Raw genomic sequence first — 21,985 nt, forward strand, 5'->3', positions numbered from 1 at the left:
CAGTATACAATTTGCTAATGTACCCCAAACAGAAAGTTTTCTTCAATTAAGTTAAAACATATTTGTTACTAATACTGTACAACCTTATGTAGAGAGGCATATATAACAGTGTCATGTGTGACATGCAAATTGACAACTGTATTTCTCAGTCTGCTGTTTGACCCCTCTAGACCTTATGACCTCTAGGTTCATGTGGTTTGAACCTGTTGCTTGCTTTTAGTATTTAATATATAATTATTGCTAAGACATGTTTTTGCTGAATGCCAAGTTGATATGGACACACAGATATATTATACAGACACTTTTCTCTTTGATGTCTGTATTAACTGGGTTCCACTGGCTCCCATAATGAAACCATTGCGTTGAACTCTTTACTTTGTAGAACTGTATTAATCAAGAAAATTAACTTTTTTTTTTCAGATAAACCAAATGTCAAGCTTAAGTTTGAAAGGGGTTCCCCATTTACTCTTACCTTCACCTTAATGGCAGATGACAGAAGCAACTCTTTGCAGTATTATACACTGCAATACCGCACAGATGACAGCAATGGTTGGATAAAGAAAATCTCAAAAATACCTCCAACAAGAACTTCTTATGAATTAACTGATTTGCAGCCATACACTGAATATATAGTTGAGTTATATGGGACAAATAAACACTTTACAAGTGACTCATTCCAAGTTAAAGTGCGGACTTCTGCATATGGTGAGCTATGTCTGTATTTACTAGGATGCTGTTATGTTTAATACATTAGAGATTTCATGCTCATAATTATACATTTTAAAACATGCACATGCTATTGGGTTTTTAGCATAGAAAAAGTATTCGAATTTTGTGTGGTTTACTAATAACATGTGGCAAACCATGTACATAAACTGTGCTTGTCTGGAATTAAATACTTCACTGCAGTATGATTGTGATTGAAGAGATACTGACCCTCACATTAAATTGAAAAAGGGAGAAAGGTACGTAGTCATTGTGTATCTAATCCAGAGAGATCAAAGGTTTACTTTGCAATGTGGAAAAAAAAACCCAAAACCAAAAAAAGAAAACAACAACAACAAAAAACTAAACAAACAGACAAATATAAACATAGGCACGCAAGGCATGCAAGAGTTATTTTTTGTGTGAATTAAAAGCCCCTGGAGGTATAGCAGCACTCAGTGGACTCTTGACAGTATAGTTGTGATAAGGTTAATTTAACAAGTTTGTTTGGTTACGATGTACAACAGAAAAAATACAAATTTTGAATTTGTTTGATCATAGGAAATGTGACGTCAAGCCTACTTTTCTTTATCAAGGTTTGATTTTAACAATCAATCAGTGACTTTGTTTATTAGAACCACATGGAACTGTTCCCAGCAAGACAGCTAAACATCATGCAGTCTGTAATAGTAGATATCGGCAAACAGCAGATTGGTGTTGATTCTAGATAATTTTTTTGACTCATTAATATTTTTATATGAAGAACCAGTTTAATTATGTAACATTGTCAAGCAATAGCATGGTCTTGTTCTGTTGCCAGGAACGATTGTAGTTTTTGTTGGTTTGATATTCCATGAAACCACTTCAAATTGATATTGATTTCAAAGCCCGTTTAAACAAGATGACACTATTGAAGGTGAACAGCATTACCTAACTTGAGACTTGAAAAAACCAAACGCATGAAAAACTGTATAAAATTTATAAGACACCGTGAAATCTATAGAGTTTGGGAAGTTTCCTTGTCACATTACCCCTCCCAATGCCTGAGAGCCTTTTTTGGTGACAAAAAGTCAGTTACAGAAAAAGTTTTGTCACTTAATGATAGATGTAAGGTTACCTTTTTGAACTGTGCAAAGAATCTGTCTCAAAACGAAACAGCCACTGTGTCACCTCAAAGTCTAATTTAATTAATTTGCGATTTAACTTGCTGCATGGAGCCTTCAGGATTATTTGAAGAGTTTCCATATCACAAACCTTTAAGAAAATCTCTGCTAAAAATTCCCATTTTTAAGAATATCCATTAATGCAAGATATTGAAATGCCACTGAAGACACTAAAAAAAGAGACGTCCAAATATTTATATCACGTTAAAGTTTCTGGACGTGTGGCTAGATAGATTGGCTTCTTGTTTGTTTATTCTTACCGTGTGAACAAGAGTCAGTGATTTGTCAGTTCTAATTACAACCACTCATGCGTGAAAAACAAAAGTGTCAAGTTACCATTTGAAACTAACAAACAAAAATATCTTGTTACATTTACCTGCAACAAGAACAAATTTCAAACTCAGCAGTGTTCTCATTCATAACTAGCCATCTGTAATTTCTTTGGTTTTGACAGAGAAAACCACTTCAAAGGAGTTTGTCAGTATTGATTACAAGAAACGTTTCAATGAGAAGATGGTATTACTCTGTGAACAGCGCTACTTAAAGTGCCACTGAAACGAAATTTTTGTATGTGAGATTTTTGCTTAGTAATAAAGTTTCAACCTTACTTGGAAACACTGCGGACTTTTTTTTCGCATACGGTAAGCGAAAACTGCTTTTTCAGCCGTTCGAAGTTGGCTGGTTAAGCCCAAAATTGGCGGCCATCTTGGCGCGGCCAAAACGCCTAGTGACGTCACTGGTTGTATTACTCTCATGCTGCGCTGAAAATTTAGAGTGATTATGGGAGAAGAGAATACTGTTCGAAGCCCCCCAAAAAACATCTTAAGGACATCTCAGAGCTGTAAAGCAGATAATCACAGTAGCCTTAGACAAGAAGAGGTGGAGAGTCGATCCTGGGGCTTTTCAGTCTATTTAATTGGATATTTGCAGGATATTTTATGTAAGCAAGCAAACGAGTGGGAGTTCTTAGATCGCAAAATGATCGGGACTCTTGGTGAAATGGCCACCACTCAATTAAACAATACCTACACTCATAAAGTAAAAAAGACATGAAAACAAGAGAAAGCGGCTTTTGAAATTATTATCCGGACTGCTGCTGCACGAATCGCAGCAACAACGCTTCGAGTTTCGAGTCGCTTCGCTTCGAGGAAACCGGACGCTTTGTGAGTTTCACCGCGGACGAGATTGTGCTACAGTGACCTTTAGTCCAGTTGCATCTGTTACATCCTACAAGTTATCAAATCAGCAACAATTTAAGAAACCCTCTTCTTTTATGTGAGGGAGCGAATTTAAACTATAAAGGTAAACTAAGCTGCCATGACCCTACAGGTATGTTTTCAGGAAACGAGAGAAAGCGTGACAATGTCGACGGCGAAAGGTGATATATGCAAATTAGTTCAAATTCTGTTTAATAAACCTTCGAAAGGAGTGTAAACTAGTGACGTTTTAACGAATTGCTTTGAATTTGGATACCATTAAATGAAGATCATAGACATAAGTATGTACTAAAGAACTCAAAGTAATCCATCGACCGTGAAATATTGCAATTGGGAGATACGTGTAAAAGAGAAGCGAAATTCGTGCTTTGTTTACACTGATACGTATGCGACGATAAAGCAAACCCTGTTGCGGATCACAATTTTCAAAGACACATTTGTGACCCTCCACAGGAAAACAGGGATAAAGGTGATAGCACGCTCACAACACGCTTCCACTTGGAAATAAAAGAATTTGACTTTAGCACGCTTAAAGCGTGTTCAGGAGCACACTTCATTAGTAAACTCTTTTGTTTGGTTGGACACACTAAGAACAATAAGCGTGCACACACTAACAATGCAGTCAAACAAAGAAGCGTGTTAAACTTCAAAAACAAAAGATGGCGTGCCACAACACGCTTTAGTGTGCGAAATAGCACAACACGCTTAAAGGGCGATACGTTCAAAAACTGTGCTGAAAGAGTTTTGGGCAAAGAGAACATGTTGCTCATCGATCAACCCAATTACTTACCATTTATTTACCGCAATCGCAATTGAAATGAAGTGTGTCGGTCAAGTGTGCGTAAAAAATAACAGTACTGCAATTTCCCGGATTTGATTGTAACTCGTCCTTGTATTTGTTGTTGTGTTGCCATTTCGACAGAAGGCGAGATTCAGTTGTCATGTTTATCTGTCTTGTGAAGCACAATTCTTGCCGCCGCTTCAATTAAAAAGAAAATTATAAACATTGAACAGTAAATCTGACCTCTCATGAGAAAAACCGTTCGCTTGCCATGTGTTATCCGTTCAAGATAGGATGCCTTTCGAACGGTTGCTGCTATCTGTTCACGACAAAAAATCAGCCGTTCAAACGACAAGGGGAATCCGATCAGATTCAGCTTTTCGTGATGCTTTACATTTGCACAATGTTCAAATCAAAACAAACAATTCCACATACAAAGATCACGGTTTTGTCACAGAACCTTTCTTTGTTGGCGTTATTGCTTGGCAGATGTCAAGATGTTGTTTTTTTCACGTTTGCTACACAGAAATCGACGAACAAGATGCCAAAACAAAACAACTTGCTTTTACGCACTTTGGGACTCCGGGACGTCAATTCACGCCGTTTTGCAGTCTGCTTCGTTTCCATCTAGCCGAAAAGGGAAATTGATCGCGACCCCCCAGTATCTATGAATTCAGAACTAACCGAAAAAAGTTACCGTTACAAAACGGATGAAAGTAATTATGAACCAACAAAAAGCCAAAGGTTCCGTGTCTGTAAAGTTATTTTGTTCGCGAATGAAATTTGAGACGTTCCCAACTCGTTGCCTAGCACGTGACCAAAATCTTCCCACTAGCGGTGGTAAAATTGTTCTTCTCGAGCGAACTGAACTAAGCTATCCAAATATGACTACAACAGGTTTAGTTTTTTAGGGCTTACACTTTACATTGGAAAACTTAACTTTAGTTGCATCATTTAACTTCCCAACACATGTCACCAACGCCGTATGCGTACAGTAATGCGACAATTTGTTGTTCTTCGGCACCGATGAGAATCAGAGACAGCAACTTTTTCTTTGGCTGTATTTCTTTCCAAAGGAAGGAAGGTAATCAGTTTGTTTAAAAATGTTCTACTTGTGTTTGAGGTTATCCAGAATAATAGTATCTTTTGTTCGTTGTCCAACACGGATGCCAAGTTTTTCTCCCGTTCTTTGTCGCTTGTTATTAATTGTTGCAAAGTTAGAAGCTTTTAGAGTAAAATAATAAAATTCCAACTTTTTGGAGAGCGAGATCGCAAACTTTCTGCCGTGTCCCTTTTAGCTCTAGCTTGTTCTAGCGTGTTCTAGCGTGTTCTAGCGTGCTAACTCACACACTAAGCGTGTTACGGTTAGCACGCTAATAAAAACAAAAGGTTTAGCGTGTTAACATCTTCGAAACAAATCGTTGTGTGTCCTTCATTGTGCTACGAATTAAATATGCGCATAAAGCGTGTCTTACGACACACTAAGTGTGCTGTGTTAGCGTGTTGTGAGCGTGCTATCACCTTTATCCCTGTTTTCCCGTGGAGGGTCACATTTTGTCTACCACAAGAACTCTCACTTATTAGTATCATAAAAAGATGCCCTCTGTGTACAAAGAAGTACTCGACTCAAAGCTTGTGGACCGTTAATAACTTCGTGATTATGCGGATGGCTGATGCGCTTACGGCTTTTACTGCAGTAAAGTTGCCGAGGATATATTCGAACCTTGTGTAATAGAACTTAGATAAACGTGAGAATCCAAATTTCAGAACCAGGCTGAAAACAGACGACTAGATATTGTGTTTAGGCTTTAGGACGTGATATAAAAGTTGCCACACTCGTCTTCGAAATCTCCAATCGAGTACTCAAAATGTTCGAAAAGTAACTGAGCTGTTCTAATCTGTAGCATTTATTTTGGTGAATCTACACTCTTTGGCGCCCTCCAACGTTCATGATATGTATTTCCTGTCAAGACTGGACAGAAATTACAAGGTAGAAAACTAGCAGGTATCGACAATATGAAAAATAGACTTGAATAAATCAAGTGAAAACAAGAGCGAATCTATAGCGCTTCTTGCGTGAATACAACCAGTGACGTCACAAGGTCCTTAAATTCGGTTCTAGAGCCCGGACACAGTTTTGCTCCAAAAAGTCGATTTCAGCAGCTAAAAAAAGCACTTTCCGTTAGGATTTGACAGAAATAAAGTTCACCATTATTTTAAGCACGTTTGAAACTACAAATTGGGGTAATAAAAGAGAGTACGAAAATTTCGTTTCAGTGGCACTTTAATTGAGGCTTGCATTCACAAACTGAAAAATCTTGCGCAAACATAAATGGTTTGGACTTTATTCTTTTTTCGTGAACTACACGTAATGCAAATGATATTGACGGGAACCTGGTGAATACTGTCACAGACGAAAGCCCCCTCACCATCCCAATAGTGCATTTTGCACTGAAAACAATTGTTCCTGTCCTAGAAATCACCAAGTTATCAAGCAGCTAAGACTCATTTCATTTGAAATTTCTTGCTATGCGAAAAGCAAAGCCTTGATGGCATGTTAGTGTATACAAAAGACTGATTCCTTGGCTGATTATGGAATTCTGAACTATTTTGAAACCCATTTACTGTACAAAGTCCGGGGCTTAACTATATAGTAAACGCAGCATCGGAAATGTCAGAATAAGGTGAATACAAGAATACCTGTTTCTGTTTGTAGAAAAACAAAGTTGGCCGATCTAAAATTGGGACGAAATCTTCACACATGATTTGCCTTTGCAAGTGGCAATTTGAGTGGTTGTTTATAGTAGCCCTAATGTGATTGGTGTGACATACATACATCCCTCACTCACTCATCCACTCATCTGCCCATAACATAGCCCAGTCCTGATGACTAAGAGGTATTTTTTTTAATATGAAAAAAAAAAAAACTCAAAAAGAAGGAAACAAAACCAGGACTGAAATGCAGTTCAGGGTAAATAAACTGTAGAATTGCATAATGGACATGTCTAGTGAACAATGAATTACAAGCCCTATTTAAATATTTAACCATTAATATTATTGTACAGTTGTTTTTGCAGTTAGAGTTAAATTTAGTATATAAGCAATGACATGCTTTTTAAGTCCCATTGACCCTGCACACATTTAAACCTAGAACCCAAGAAATTGAGACTAGTTAATTCTTTTTGATCAGATACTATTTTCTCACCAACTGAGATTCCCTTCAGTTCCTTACTATTGACTGTATAATATGCGGTTGACAAAAACTTATAATTACTTGATACCAGCCCTTGTGCTGACTGGTTTAATTGTCACTTTTTCTTCAGTTCCCGGACCTCCCAACAATGTTACGGTGGATGCTGTTAATAGTACTGCAATTCATGTACTGTGGATGCCTCCCTTGAAGCCTAATGGACCATTGGAAGCATACACAGTCTTGTTTCATGAAACTGAGAACTTTGTCTCGGGCAGTGTTCGCAAACTATCAGTCATGTCCAATGTTACAGAAGCTTTTATTGGTGGTCTGGACCCCTATACCAACTACATTGTGAAAGTTAAAGTTGAAAACAGAGTAGCTGCTACGGAGAGCTCTGCAGTGATAATACGAACAAGGCAATCAGGTAAGTTGTAAATGTGTATAGAACAAACCCAATCTTGGTTATTGTTGATTAGTTTGCTAAAATAATGTAAAAAGAAAAACAAGTAATATATATTAATAATAATTGAAGGGGTGAGTGCAAAACCATGCTAAGTGACGATTTGGGTGAAAAAAAAATTTTTCGCGAAAGGACTTGAATTTTTGCATGTGGTCTTCAATGTAATAGAAAAACGCGGCCCTGTATTTTTGTCGCTGGTTTTTGCTTCGTTTTCGAGTTATAACGTATGCAAAAATACTTGGCTTCTCCTAGCCATGTCTTTAGGAGTTTATTTGTTGAACAGCAAACAGGCAGACTGTTTATAGTGTATGAAGTCAAAATCAAATCTCACAGCATATATAGAGCGGAAATCTGGGAACAGATTGTTTACATCGGCTATTGTGACGTGAGCACAACACGTGAATCGATCGAGCGGCAAACGAAATACCATCGAACTAAAAAGAGATGTGCCGCATTAGAGCTCTGTCAACTAATATCTTAAGCATTGTGTTAAAGTACCTTGTGTGCCTGCCTGGTGGTTGAGAGGCATCATAAAGCCTCGATAAACCCGTAAGTCATCAGCACGTTTTAAAGAATCAAAATGTGTTCTGAAACTTCGAAGGTAGCTGATATACCGTAATCGTGTTATCGGCGTTCGAAGTCAGATCGAGCCAGGCAGCAAAGTCCAAGAGCAGTTCTTGCCCAAGAAAAATACCCTCTCGTGAGTTGTGGCCCATTTGCCAAGCGTTGCTAGTGTCAAAGTTTGGAAAGCGAGAACTGGTTTTTGACTTATAAAATTTGTCTTGTATCGACCGCCATGTTTTCCCGCGCACGAGGTGTAAAGAGCCTTCCCGGCATGCATTGCGATCACGTTCTGCTCGCGTTTCTCGAACTGGTAACTAGATTGTTTCGGCTTTTTTCATTTAAAGATAATAATGGCCAACAAGTAGCGATCGATTGTAACATAGATCTGTGATCCAGGTTGCTTTGATTTTATTTCATATCGGCATGATTTGTAGTGTTTTGAACTTCTGGGATCAGCGGACATGCAGATGTATGGAGACCCGTATGTTGCGCAGAAGGGTTAATTTGTTAAACTGTTAGGCGGTGCGTGACATAAAGCTACGATCGCGTTTGTCGAAAAATATGTATTTATCTCGTGATTTTTAGCCATTTAAGACGTTGCTGTATTTGGAAAAGTGCTTATTTGATGTTTATTTGTTCAGTGCAGATAGTCATTGTCCCAGATAACCAAAGTAAGTTCCAGATGTTAACACTATTTTCCGGCCGCCATATTTTACCTATTTAAACCTGAAATCAACATTTTTGAGCTTATACGTTGCGTGAAATTAACATTTTGCTGTTTTCTAAGTGAAATCAACATCTTTGCTGTCACGCGTTACGTGAAATCAACATTTTTACCTATTTAGACCTGAAATCGACATTTTTGGGCTTATACGCTGCGTTAAATCAACATTTTTCTGTTTTCTAAGTGAAATCAACATCCTTGCCATCAAGCGCTAACGTGAAATCAGCATTTTGACCTATTTAGACCTGAAATCAACATTTTTGAGCTTATACGCTGCGTGAAATTAACATTTTGCTGTTTTCTAAGTGAAATCAACATCCTTGCCGTCACGCGTTAACGTGAAATCAGCATTTTGACCTATTTAGACCTGAAATCAACATTTTTGAGCTTATACGTTGCGTGAAATCAACATTTTGCTGTTTTCTAAGTGAAATCAACAACCTTCCCGTCACGGGTTAACATGAAATCAACATTTAAACCTTTTTTGACCTGAAATCGACATTTTTGAGCTTATACGTTGCGTGAAATCAACATTTTGCTGTTTTCTAAGTGAAATCAACAACCTTCCCGTCACGGGTTAACATGAAATCAACATTTAAACCTTTTTTGACCTGAAATCGACATTTTTGAGCTTTTACGTTACGTGAAATTGACATTTTGCTGCTCTCTAAGAGAAATCAACATCCTTGCCGTCGCGCGTTAACATGAGTCAACGTTTTAACCACTTTTGACCTGAAATCAATAAATTTGAGCTTATATAAGTTGCGTGAAATTGACATTTTGCTGGTTTCTAAGTAAAATCAAAGTCCTTGCGGTCGCGGCGGGCCGATCCTTTGTTATAATAAACCGAGGCGAGACTTCGACTTATAGCAAAGGCTTGGCTTGGCTATTATAACAAAGGGTTGGCTCTGTTTATCATAACAAAGGCCCGGCTTCGTTTATTTGAAGACCTCGGCGGGAAAAGGGCGCTAGGTATTTTAATCAAAAGTGAACTTTGTCGAAAACGCTCCAAATTTCCCATACAGTTTTGTTTAGGTATGTTTAACAATGTCCCGTAGTTTTTCCGCTAAGCTTCGCTTCGTTTTCGAGATATTGCGTATGGAGAAAAACCACTCGGTTTTCCTAGCGGCATCTTTATAAACGAAGCAAAAACCAGCGACAAAAATACAGGACCACGTTTTTCTATTACATTGAAGACCGCATGCAAAAATTCAAGCCCTTTCGCGAAAATTTTTTTTTTCACCCAAATCGTCACTTAGCATGGTTTTGCACTCACCCCTTCAATTATATTTCTTTTAATATATTTTATGGAACTCATAAGTATATGTATGATGTTAGTTAGCTAGGCACATGATAATGATTTAAACGGGACAACGTTTCCTGGAACTTCTTGAAAAAGGGTGCAAATTTGTGAGTTTAATCAATGCACAAGTTTTCTATGGTATTATTTCTTGCTCAGAGGATTTCTGTTCCATTTGATGTTGCTCTTGCAATTTCTGGAAATTTCAGCTGAATGGTTCAAATTTTGGAAAATTTAAACAAATCCTGAATTTTCCAGAAAATTTCCCACTGTATCATTTGCCCCCATTTCAAAAGGTCTGTAATTTTGGGTCCTGTGGAAAGTGCCTCCAGACATAATTATTGTTCTTGACAACCAATCATATATAGAACCATAAGACAAAAGTAACTATTGACAATTGAAGGTACATGTATTAACCTGTAATCTTCTCTCTCAGCTCCTAGTAAACCACGCGAGCTTGGTGCAAACACCACTGGACCTCATAGAGTACGTCTAAGATGGAAAAAACCAAAGAGAGCAAATGGCATTATAGTTTTGTTTAAAGTAAGAATGTTCTGGAGATTTAAGAATATGAAGGGAGGTTACAAATATGACAGTTACCTAATTCCTGCAAAGGTAACAACCAGAGCTGGAAAAAGGCGATTTACCCGCGACGTGTTAAATTATACAGTACAGAGTTTGGAGCCTGTCAGAGACATTGAACTAAAAAGAGTGCAGCCTTTTGCTATCATATCAATTCGAGTTTCAGAGGCAACAAGAAATGCAGACAAGGAACTTTTGTGGAGTCCATTTTCTAACAACCAAACTATTCAGACTATGGAAGGAGGTAAGGATGTTCATGTTTTAGGATGTAGAAGTTTCAAAGGGAACAGTGGCTTGAGACTAGTGACATGTCAGATTTTGCCATCAGTTGAAACAATTTTACACGTAAACTAGCCAGATTTTCCACTAGCCAGGTTTTGGTTTAATATATTTGTTATATATACCAGGTACCTTAAGAATGGCTGACTGTTAGGACCTAGAAACGCCGGTCAACAACCCATTTGGCAAATCACTCGTATTTTGCCTAAAGATATCCTTGGGTGACCTACAGTAATTCTAAAAATCATATGTAAAGGTTCCAGTGAATTTTTATTATTTATAAATTCACGCAAATTTGAAAGCGCTGTCGAAGTGCGGCTTTTCGAGTAATGAAACGACCGAAATAAGGCGTTTGGGCAAAGTGCTGTTAAAGTATTTACCGGTAATAAATTCAATTGACTTCAGACTTCCCTCAAATGTGGAATGACTATTTTAATTCATTTTTCATTTTAAACTAATCTCAGATATGTTGATATAGCGGTTTTCCGAACCATTTTAAAAACACCTCTGAAGTGGTTAAAAATGGCGGCAAAATATAGGTCATGTTTAACAGCATTAAAGTGCATCTGGTACCTCATTTTTCGATTATTTTACTTTAAAGCCTTAAAATATCATTATTAAACATATACCATGCCAAGTTCCATGCTCGAACTCGCAGTATTTCCCTCTGAGAAATTCGAAAATCTACGTAATATACTCAGCTCAAATGATACATGATATATTCACAAACTGAGGGTTAACAACTTTAATTAATTGGCTTGATTAAAAATATCTAAAATTAATCTAAATCACGTCTGATTTGTAGCATAGGCCTTTGCAAAGATCCTCTTTCCTGTGATCACCAGTGTGATCAACTGAAAGTTGAATTTCAAGCTCAGAATTCCTCTAGGTGGTATCATCAGCTGAAATTTTGCTAGCACTTATGCAAATCAATTGACAAGTTAGCGCCAAACAGTTTACACGCAAATTTCCTTAATCCTAGCCTTCTTAGCATCTTGCATTTTATTTAACACAATTACGGAATAAACTAAATACCATGTAATTCTAAAGCAGTTCACAAAAGAGGTTTGAACTACCTGAAGTTACTTGCGAACAAGAACTCATGGGAACTATTCACCGTTTTATGCCTTACTTGAGCGGTTCGTTGTGTTGGTCGGTATGTGGAATGCTTGACGATGTACTATGACAATATACTTCTAGTTAAAATCTAGCAGATGCTCAAAAGAGGGGTATTAGAGCGTATAGATAAACCTTTCCAACAAATGCCCCCCCCTTTGATAAATGATTGTGCACGAAAAACATATGGCCAAATTGCTCGACCGCAAACAAATTCACAATGTTCTCGATCATTCATTACACCCTTTTATTACCGTCCTTAGAATAACAAGAGCCATACCCAAATGCCTTACATCTGCCTTACTGCTAGACCACAATATAAGGGAGCAATTCCTGAACCATTTACTGGCACTATTTCCTTTATACATATTATCATGAAAAATGAAATTGTGAAGTTGTCATTTGACAATTGAGAAAAATGTAACGCAATCCCACCGCCAATATTTTTTGTCTTTGAGGGATGGGGGGAGGGGGTGGGAGAGGTGTGGCAGAGGATTATTTCATTCTCTTATTTTTTTTGTTAAAAAAAGAAGCAGTATAAAAGAATCATGAATAAGTCAGCTGCATGCTTCTTTGTGGAAAAGTGTTTTCCGGAAAATTTGCTGTTTGCAAGATCTATGTTTCCCGATGAGTGATTAGTCAGTCTAAAGGCTCTGTTACACTGCGTCTACGTGGGCAGTGTTGGAAACAAAGTACATTAGATCATCTATTTTTAAGTTGATAACAGTGAATTAATTGCTGCAGCGAATTTGGAAAGGGTGATGATACGCCATTTGTTTTTCCTCCAAAAGATCTTCCTCCTCCTCTCCCTCTCCCTCTCCCTCTCTACAAAAATATAACGATTTCTTCCCCAGCCCCCCTCAAGAGATGTTTACTCAGTACCGAAGAGGCCAAACACCGACAGTTCCTAAGGGTACTTTCGGCAAGTGCAGTTGTTAGTTTATGTCCTGTTAGTGTTGGGCAATGCTAATTTACAATGTGCAACAGGCTTTTCCGGTTTAACTGTTTTTCCACTTGTCCATGGTCAATGCAATATGTGTACCAACAGGTAATTTACTCAGCTGAGCTAAACTGAAAATTAGTTAGCTTAGTGATCCCTGTGATACTTTGGGAATCATCTGGTGTTTCAGTGTTGGCGTTAAGAGCTGGAGACCACTTAATTTCCGAAATTTCTGGGAGTACCCCCTCACCCCGATTGTAGCTACAATAAAGAGCCATTCAAGAACAAGAAATAATTGCTCCTGGATAGGACAGCTTTGAAAAGTGCATTTCAATCTACTGTCACTTCTTTAAACTTGTAATCGGTTTATGCGTGACTGGGCTGTTCGTATGTTTGTGACAACTTTCACTTAGTCCTGAATATCAGCCATGCAGCACGGTTGCTGATATTATAATCAAAGGCTCCCTGAGCCAGCTCATGGATGAATAGTTGACTTGTGCCTCTGTGGCAAAATGAGTCTTTGTGCAAAACTATTTGTATGAAAATGCATGTCGCCTTTACATTCATTCTCTTGAAAATCAAGTCATTTTCATGTGAAATGTTCATCACGAGCATTCGTTCTAAAAAGAGAGGCAAACAGCAACTCTGAAGTGGAAGTAAAATCTGCATATGAGCCAAGTGGCCCTTCAGATCGGCACTTATCCTGGTTTCTGTAGCATGAAGCGACTAGGAGTATTTCTACTACCCCCAGATGGGATGCTAGTCGATCACAGGGTTACTCCGCAATATTAAATTTGCCAGTACTCATTTATACACCAGAGTGGAAAGAGGCACTGTGAGAGTAAAGTGTCTTGCTCAAGAACACAATAAAATGTTCCCAGCCAGGACTCGAGGCCAGACTGCTCGAAATAGAAAAGAAATACGAAAATCAAATAACAGGTTGTTTACACAGACAGCTTATAAATATTAAAATGGATAATAATTAATTTTGATTGCAATTGGAACATTTTTATCATATTAGCTTGTACATGATGTAGTGTCAAAGAATAACAACACTCTGTTTCAAAATGAAATCATTAAATGAGAGTTCACCATATTTACCAGTTAGTCCAAAACTGGAAATATAATTATGTATATGAGTCAGCAGTGCATTGTGGGTCAAGGTAAATCGGTTATGGTCCTTGTGTAGTTAACATTATGAAACAGCTGTATAACAGTGATTACTATTATGCAAAAATTACAATACATGATTTTGAAATTTATCTTCGACAATCAACTTGAGAATGCTAGGACTGCCAAGAGTATTTTGACCAGTAGACCATTTTACAGTTGTCTGCTCAGTGACCTGGCCTTTGTATGGCAGCGAGGCTAGAGTTGACCTTGTTTTGATACAGACCTCACTGCTTTTGTCATGTAAATGCACCTAGTTAGCATCAGAACAACTTGTTTTACACAACAAAAGCAGTGAGGTCTGTATCAAAACAAGGTCAACTCTAGCCTCGCTGCCACACAAAGGCCAGGTCACTGAGCAGACAACTGTAAAATGGTCTGTTTCACTTAAGTGAAACATGGATATTGGCAAAATCTTGTTTACTTTAAGCTAAGTCAAACATAAACAATTTGATTGTAGCTTGCGGGTAAACAGGAAATCTATAAAAAAATAAGTATTTCCTTCAATATTGTAAGAATGATTTCAGACAGTTTTGTTTCAATCATGAAGCTGAAGTGAAGGTAATGTTTTTATTTACAATTTATAGGTTTTTTTTTCCATAGAACTATGTCCATGGAGAGGAGGAAAGGAAGTAACAAAGTTTTATACAAAGGGGCTCTGGCCCAAGGTCAAAGACCTATCCATTTTACAGTGTTTTTGACAGGAAAGGCTTTCGATTCCTTTCATATACATGTAGCTTCTCACCTGAAACCCCTTTCACAAACCTAACGTGGCCCACTAGATCTTACTTCTGAGGTAAATAATCAATTAATGTTTGAAATCCCTGTCCTGGTAAGTCTTATAATACCTCCAGCCTGAAAAAAGTGCACCTTTAGTCAACTGTAGGAAGAAGTCCCCCAGCTTGGTGCAATACAATAACAAGGGTACTATATTTGTAGTGCATGTAAGTAAAATAACAATAATTTTCTTTCTTGGAAACAAAACTCACAGTATTTTATTCCTATATATCTTGGTAATTGTTTGTGCTAGTCTCACTAGCAATGCAGTAATATTCAACAGGATTGCAGATATCTCTCTGCTAATAGATTTTTGCAACGATTACAGAACATACTTATGTTGACAAGTATCAAGCATTCTCTTCTCCACAATTCAGGTTTTGATGTCAATTTGTTTAAATCTCTCATTTCTAGGAACAAAAAAACACTATACATCACCAGCCACCATGCGTCCAGCTTTTTGACATAATTGGACAGCATATCTTTCTTGCAAAACAATAGATCTACAGTCTCTTGGACTTAATTTGTTCATCCATCACTAAAATATTGCAGTGTATATTTACTCAATTGTACATGTAGGTAACCTTGCATATCATCTGTGAAGAAATTTTCACTCTGGCCTAACTGCATGGAATACAAAAGAAATGTAGTGTGAACGACAACAAAACTTAAAGATAAGGCAATTTGAGATTTTTTTCCCCTAAGTATTTAAAAACAATCTTACAAATTTTGAGCTTGTGATACTAACACAGGCAGAAATTCAATGTGTGCGTACAGTATTTTGCAAAAGTAATGATAGTGTAATTCGATGAAATTCTCGAATTTTGGGGTTTTTCGACGAAAAATGGCGAAGTTTTGTTTGCCTCAAAAGTTCGAAGAAAATTCAATGAATTTTCCCGCTGCCCATTGTTTTAGTCGACGCGAATTTTCGAGCAGTAATTCATGTCTACTGATAATTTGGCCCAATTTTTCGAGCGAAAATTTGCTCTTGCATTGTCCTTTGAACTTTCTGGCAAAAATTTGCTCTGTTCCTTAAGTTTCCCATCGATTCCCGGTAGTAAAATGAATTAAGGCAGAGCAAAACAAGAACGTGCACAATAAAAACCTTAATATCATCGTGAGTGATAGTAATATCTCAAAGTCTTTTCTCACAAATTTACCTTGCTTATGTCCAGAGAAAGTTGATATCACTTTGTTTGTTGCAGTCTTAAAGCTCGCAAGCTCAAATGGTCTGTTTGCCAACCTGTTTTCATTGAACAAGAAATGCTACTCGCGGAAGTACTCGCGGTGCAGCCACAATGAACCCAGGCTCTGCGCGACCTTGCGATAGTACCATCGAAGGTTTGAAGTTATTATCAAACTATTCAGGCCAGTCTCTTACAGATCTGTTTAACTCGGCTGAACACTTTTTAACTGGTAGTTTTAGTAACATTCAAGCTGTATTGATTGTTATAAATCAATTACACCTCCTTCCCCCGTTAGTGTTCATACAAAAAAAAATATTAGCAGGAGGGCTACCGTAGCAGAGAACTGTCGTCGTAAATAATGAGGTGCTCTTGCATGGAAAATAATTCTAGGTGAGGTATTGAAATAAATGACAACACACACAAGTGAAGGTAAACTTTTATTTAGATGTTGGCGAATTGACCAGTAGGACGTTGGCGAAGTGACTTAGGACGTTGGCGAATTGACCTAAGACATTGGCAAATGAGATGTTGGCGAAACAACTCATCAGTGAAACGACCAGCTACCGTGTCTTTCCCATTTGCACTTGCCATCCGAACATCTCTGCACTTTTCCTTCCCTAATCCCGTTTCTTTGCACTTCCAACATGCTCAAGCGTGGTCGCATGTCTCCATCTCTTATTTACGAGTGTGAAATAAAGAGGGATTATTGCGAATAATATGCTATCCATTATGGCAGGCAGACAAGAATGTGGCAAACGTGATAACAGCTGTGGGGGTGAGACGCACGTGCTTCTGGCCCCCAAGGGGACTGGGCACGTGGAGACCTCGCACTAGATAAACAACATGTCTGCTTGTCCATCGATCACTGAATTTGATGTCACTTTGGATGAATTTTGAGGTGAAGTAGGCCTTCAAAAAGACCTTATTAAGAATTTTACTTTCGTCCGAGTTTACCTGGACTAGCAGTCCGACTTTTGTACCTGCCTTGCTGGCATGGTGATGCGGCAAAGCTTAAGTTAGCGAGTTCGTGTCATTGAAAACGATCAAAGGATTCAAATTCTCTACGTTCTTTGCCATGAAAGACGGAATTTTCGTCCTTTGTTTTAAAGAAATAACGCTCAAGACATTGCGAAAAGATGCTTGAATTTTTGGGCGAACTTTCAAAGAAAGTTCGCAGAGACAAAGAACGAAATTCGCACATTTTGCTCTCATTACTTTTGCACAATACTGTACAAAACAAAACAATAAAGAAACAATGAAACCAAAACCTAACGAGAATTTAAGCTTACCTTAGACCACACAACGAGAGAAAGCAAGTGGAAACCATCAAATTCTCACGATCTCACTTTCTGGCTTTGTCTTCTCGGGTGTCTTGTATCAATTCTTTGACCTCGCCGACCGTGCTGTTGTGAACAATACGTGACCCACAGTCATAAATACCTCTACCAGCTTTCATCTAAGTGTGAGCAAAAGCCGATAGGCAAAAAACAGCGTATTTACGAAAAAAAATTGCATGAAACCAAACTGGCTGACTTCAATCGTCGAAGTGTTCGACAAACTCGTACCCAGGCTCTCGATTTATCAGGCAAAAATTACGCCTTTCTAGTCCCCCCTCATCAAAGAACCTTCCTGAAGACAACTGAACACTCTTGGACAAAAACAATACTTAGCAGGGGAGGTAGGAGAAAATTGTTTAATCTAGGTTTAATGAATAAATTAATTAGAATGGAGTGAGTGGGTGAGTGAACGCCATCCGACTGCCTCCTAAGCTCATGGATGTTACATAACATCCATGAGCAAAAACAGATTCATTTGGCCCCTGGTTCTTACAGCAGAAAGGTTGGGCTCTTCAAGGCAATGTGGAGTGGTATTGGGGGGAATCGACGACTTTTAGGTATGCTGTCTGTTACATTTTCGGATTAAATTAGTCGTATTAATATTTTGTTTATTTGTTTGGGGTCAGACTGTTTCACTTCTTGTTTCCAATTATATTGGCGAAATTTATTTGGAACTTTTCACTACAGTTGTAAACTTCCACTTTTGATGACCACGGTTTGATACATTGCTGGACTAACCTCTTGACTTCTTGAACTTGAACCGAGATTGGCTGTATACCTAATTAGAATAAGGGCGTGATTCTGATTTGCTTCAAGATATTTCAACTCGGTTAATTTACAGTCCTTTAATGTCCTTAATACTAAACAGCATTCCAAGTTGACCATTATTGTGTCTTAACGAACTCAAAGCATTTTGGTGAATCGAAAACATTAAGGTTCCAGGAAATCTCTTGCATTTGTAATGACAACCATTCACAGTGTTGTTTACAGTAAGGGAATACACGCGATGACAAACTAGACATGACGGCAAACAGGAAATTAAACAAAGTTAATGCACAATGCTTCAAAAACTTCTAAAAACAGTTTTTATATAGTGGACATTATGTTTCTACTGATAGCAGTGAATTGACGGGATTTTAATTAATGATAGCCCTTTATTTTCACCATTGAAATTGATTTGTCTCTTGTTCATGTATAATTATTGTGTTATTTGCACCCAGCACATTGACATAGATTTTCGTTTTTTTTCAAAGGGAAATACTGCGAGTTCGAGCATGAAACTTGGCATTGTATATATTTAATAAATAATCGAAAAGTGAGGTACCAGATGCATTTTTATGGTGTTAAACATGGCCTATATTTTGCCGTTATTTTTAACACGCTTCATAGGTGTTTTTAAAATGGTTCAGAAAACCACTATATCAACATATCTGAGATTAGTTTAAAAGGAAGAATAAATTAGAGTGGTTGTTCCACATTTGTGCAAAGTTTGAAGTCCGTTGAATTTATTTTAAGACTTCAGCAGCGCTTTGTCCTCGCACCATATTTCAGTCATTTTATTACATGAAAAACTGCACTTCGATTGCGCTTTCAAATTTTCACGAATTTCTGAAAAATAAAAATTCGCTGGAACCTTTAAATATGATTTTTAGAATTAGGTCACCTAAGGGTATCTTTGGGCAAAATATGAGCGATTTACCAAATGGGTCGTTGACTGGCGTTTCTCAATCCTAACAGTCAGCCATTCTTAAACTCCTTACTGCTCACAAAATCTGGAATATTTGTAACTCTTAACACTGTTGGCTCACAAATTACACATACAGGTGTACTAGATAAATTTGAGGTATCTACCTTCTGTCGTTCTCACTGTGTTCATCTTTCACATAATTTTGAAATTACAAATGACATTACTGTGGCAAACTTGTATCTTATGAAGCAGGGATTTCATTAGTAAGGCACCTGGCAAATTGACCATCTTGATGAGGAACGTTTTTCTTTTAAAGAAGTTCAGTACAAATAGTTTTGCCTGCCTGTGAAAAACTTGGCATAGTTCCACATTATTTTGCCCTCAGCAGTGTTGGAAACTAAATTTTGACCGTGTCCGCAAATCGGGTGAAGGGCTGTAGAAAAAAATGCACTCGCCCAGTTTAATTTTCACTCGCTGAGAAAGATACATGTATACCCCCCTCACCGCTAAATACCTGTTCAGGATTGCAGGCTGATTTTGCCGTTTTTTGTCCTGCCTTTTTTGATGAACTTTTGAAGCAGCTTAGAAATATATTTTCTCACGGTGATAATTTATATAGCCTTACACGCGTGTGCCATACTGCTGGTCTCTACTTGAGCTGTCAGTGATTAGTATGTGAGAGTTAAAGATGGCACATGTGAGGAACAAGGATGTTTGCTTGCTAAGGAATGAATCTCAAGAAGATTTGTCAATAAGAACTGTTTTGAAATTAAATTGCCTCCATTGCTGTTATCTTTGGGTTTAAGGTCTTCAAGTTTCATTCTTTATCTGAAAGGAAAAATGTCATTCTTGCATGTGATGACAAGTTGTTTACTCCTGTGTCTGAATAAATTATTCTAGTAATGCAAATTCAGTAGCTGTTTGTTTCTCAAGCTGTGTTTCGGGTAAAACTACAGCAATGTGGAAGCTGTATTTCATTTGGTCTATTTATGAAACATTAAGTTGGGCATCCCTATGCGCCAACTTGGCGCCAGGGGACAGGTGAACGTGAAGTGAAGAAGTTGGGCATCTCGAAAGATGAAAAAGGGTTAAATAAAAACACTGGTAAGTTTTTGTTTAGAGATTTTCTTGCCAAAACAGAAAATAAAAAAATAATGTTATCAATATTTAAGCTTAAATAATTTCCCAAAAATGAAAATTGTACTCGCCAAACGGGCGACTGATCAATGATTTGTACTCGCCCGATGATCTTACATTGGTGAGTGGGTGAGCGCTAATTTCCTACACTGCCTCAGTCTGGTGCTGTCTAGAGGTGTGTCTTTTTTTAGGTCCTATAAAAGTCTGCATGCGAGCCAAGTGGCCCATCAGGCCGGAGCTTATCCTGGTTTCTGTAGCATGAAGCGACTAGGAGTATTTCTACTCCCCCCTGGATGGGATGCTAGTCCATCGCAGGGTTACCCCCAGCATTAAGTTTGCTGGTACCCAGTTATACACCTGGGTGGAGAGAGGCACTGTGAGAGTAAAGTGTCTTGCCCAAGAACACAACACAATGTCCCCGGCCAGAGCTCGAACCTGGACCACTCGATCCGGAGACGAGCACACTAACCATGAGGTCCTATACAAAAGCAAAAATGGCATCATAGCCATTTAGTTGTAAGAACTATATAAAATGTTGGGTAGTCAGTATTCATCTAGATGTAAACTGAAAAGGTTAATCTCTTGTGCTCTTCAATGTAGCTCCAAGTGCACCTCGCAATGTTAAAATCCAAGAGGAATCAGCTACGTCTTTGCTTGTGACTTGGAAACCACCAGAGTACCCAAATGGAATTATTCAACGATACAAGATACTCTACTCAAACAATTCTGGAAAGAACTACAGCACCACAGACATTACAAAAGGCTTGAAAAATGAAACATTATTTTATTTGTTATCTGGTCTCAAAGAGGATACAGAGTACAAGATTTATGTAAGTTCCTTGTTTTTTGATAGTTATTTAAGTACATTTACAGTTAATTAGTAATACATTAGACTAACAGTGTTGCTTATGGCTTGAAAACATAAAGCAAAGAGGATCATTATTAAGTTGGTTTATTATTATATTTATTCCCATGTAAACTGTATACCCCAGCTTTTGTTAGTCACTAAGACAAACCTTTACACTCCTTCTGGTAGCTTCCTACGCAGACGCTCTTTAGGCTTGTCATACAATTATTGTCCTTCCCATGGACATCTGCTAAAACACAGGGCTATTTTCATAATCCAATCACCATGCACTTCCTAATCAAGGCAGTAAACCTTGGACTGGAAGAAATTCTGTAAGAGACTTCAACCAATAATAGCAAGGCCTTTCAACGAGTGTGGGGGTAAAACTGTTGATTTGAATTAATACCAGCAAGAAGCTATAGACATATGTCATGAAGCTTCACTGACTTCATCGTTTAGCAAAACAAAAGGTTTCTTTTGTTTTTCGTTCAACAAAAGATCTCCAAAAGATGCACTAGCTTGGAAAACTGAGTTTTTTTTGCATATGTTATTTCTCGAAAATGAAGCGCAAATCAACAAAAGCAATTACGCAACGATGCTTTTCATGTCGAAACAAGTCAGTCTGCCAAAAATTAGCTTGATCCTGCAAAAAATACAAATTGCCCAAAAAGCAATATATGCTCTTTTTGCACGAAAGCCTTCAATTCTACCAACTCGTACTGGATTAGAAAAACTGAATATTTACTTTGACAGTACTACTGTTGAATTTGATGTGACATGCAACTGTATGGATTGTGGTTATTGCCCCAAGGGAGCTTT

The 21,985-nt window shown here is 37.9% G+C and overlaps 1 protein-coding gene across 2 annotated transcripts in view; it reads left to right on the plus strand.

Annotated features, from left to right (window-relative positions):
* LOC110066812 (receptor-type tyrosine-protein phosphatase S-like) overlaps window positions 1-21,985 on the plus strand; it is an 81,271-nt gene that overhangs the window by 28,835 nt on the left and 30,451 nt on the right. For both annotated transcript variants that reach the window (XM_089287519.1, XM_089287520.1), the window contains exons 7-10: window positions 421-705; window positions 7,190-7,483; window positions 10,544-10,933; window positions 20,920-21,149. In XM_089287519.1, the coding sequence (XP_089143645.1) occupies window positions 421-705; window positions 7,190-7,483; window positions 10,544-10,933; window positions 20,920-21,149 (1,199 nt within the window). The remainder of the gene's footprint in view (window positions 1-420; window positions 706-7,189; window positions 7,484-10,543; window positions 10,934-20,919; window positions 21,150-21,985) is intronic.

Source organism: Orbicella faveolata, unplaced genomic scaffold (assembly GCF_042242905.1).
Source record: "Orbicella faveolata isolate gen_17 unplaced genomic scaffold, um_ofav_v1 contig_14, whole genome shotgun sequence".
Lineage (NCBI taxonomy): Eukaryota > Metazoa > Cnidaria > Anthozoa > Scleractinia > Merulinidae > Orbicella > Orbicella faveolata.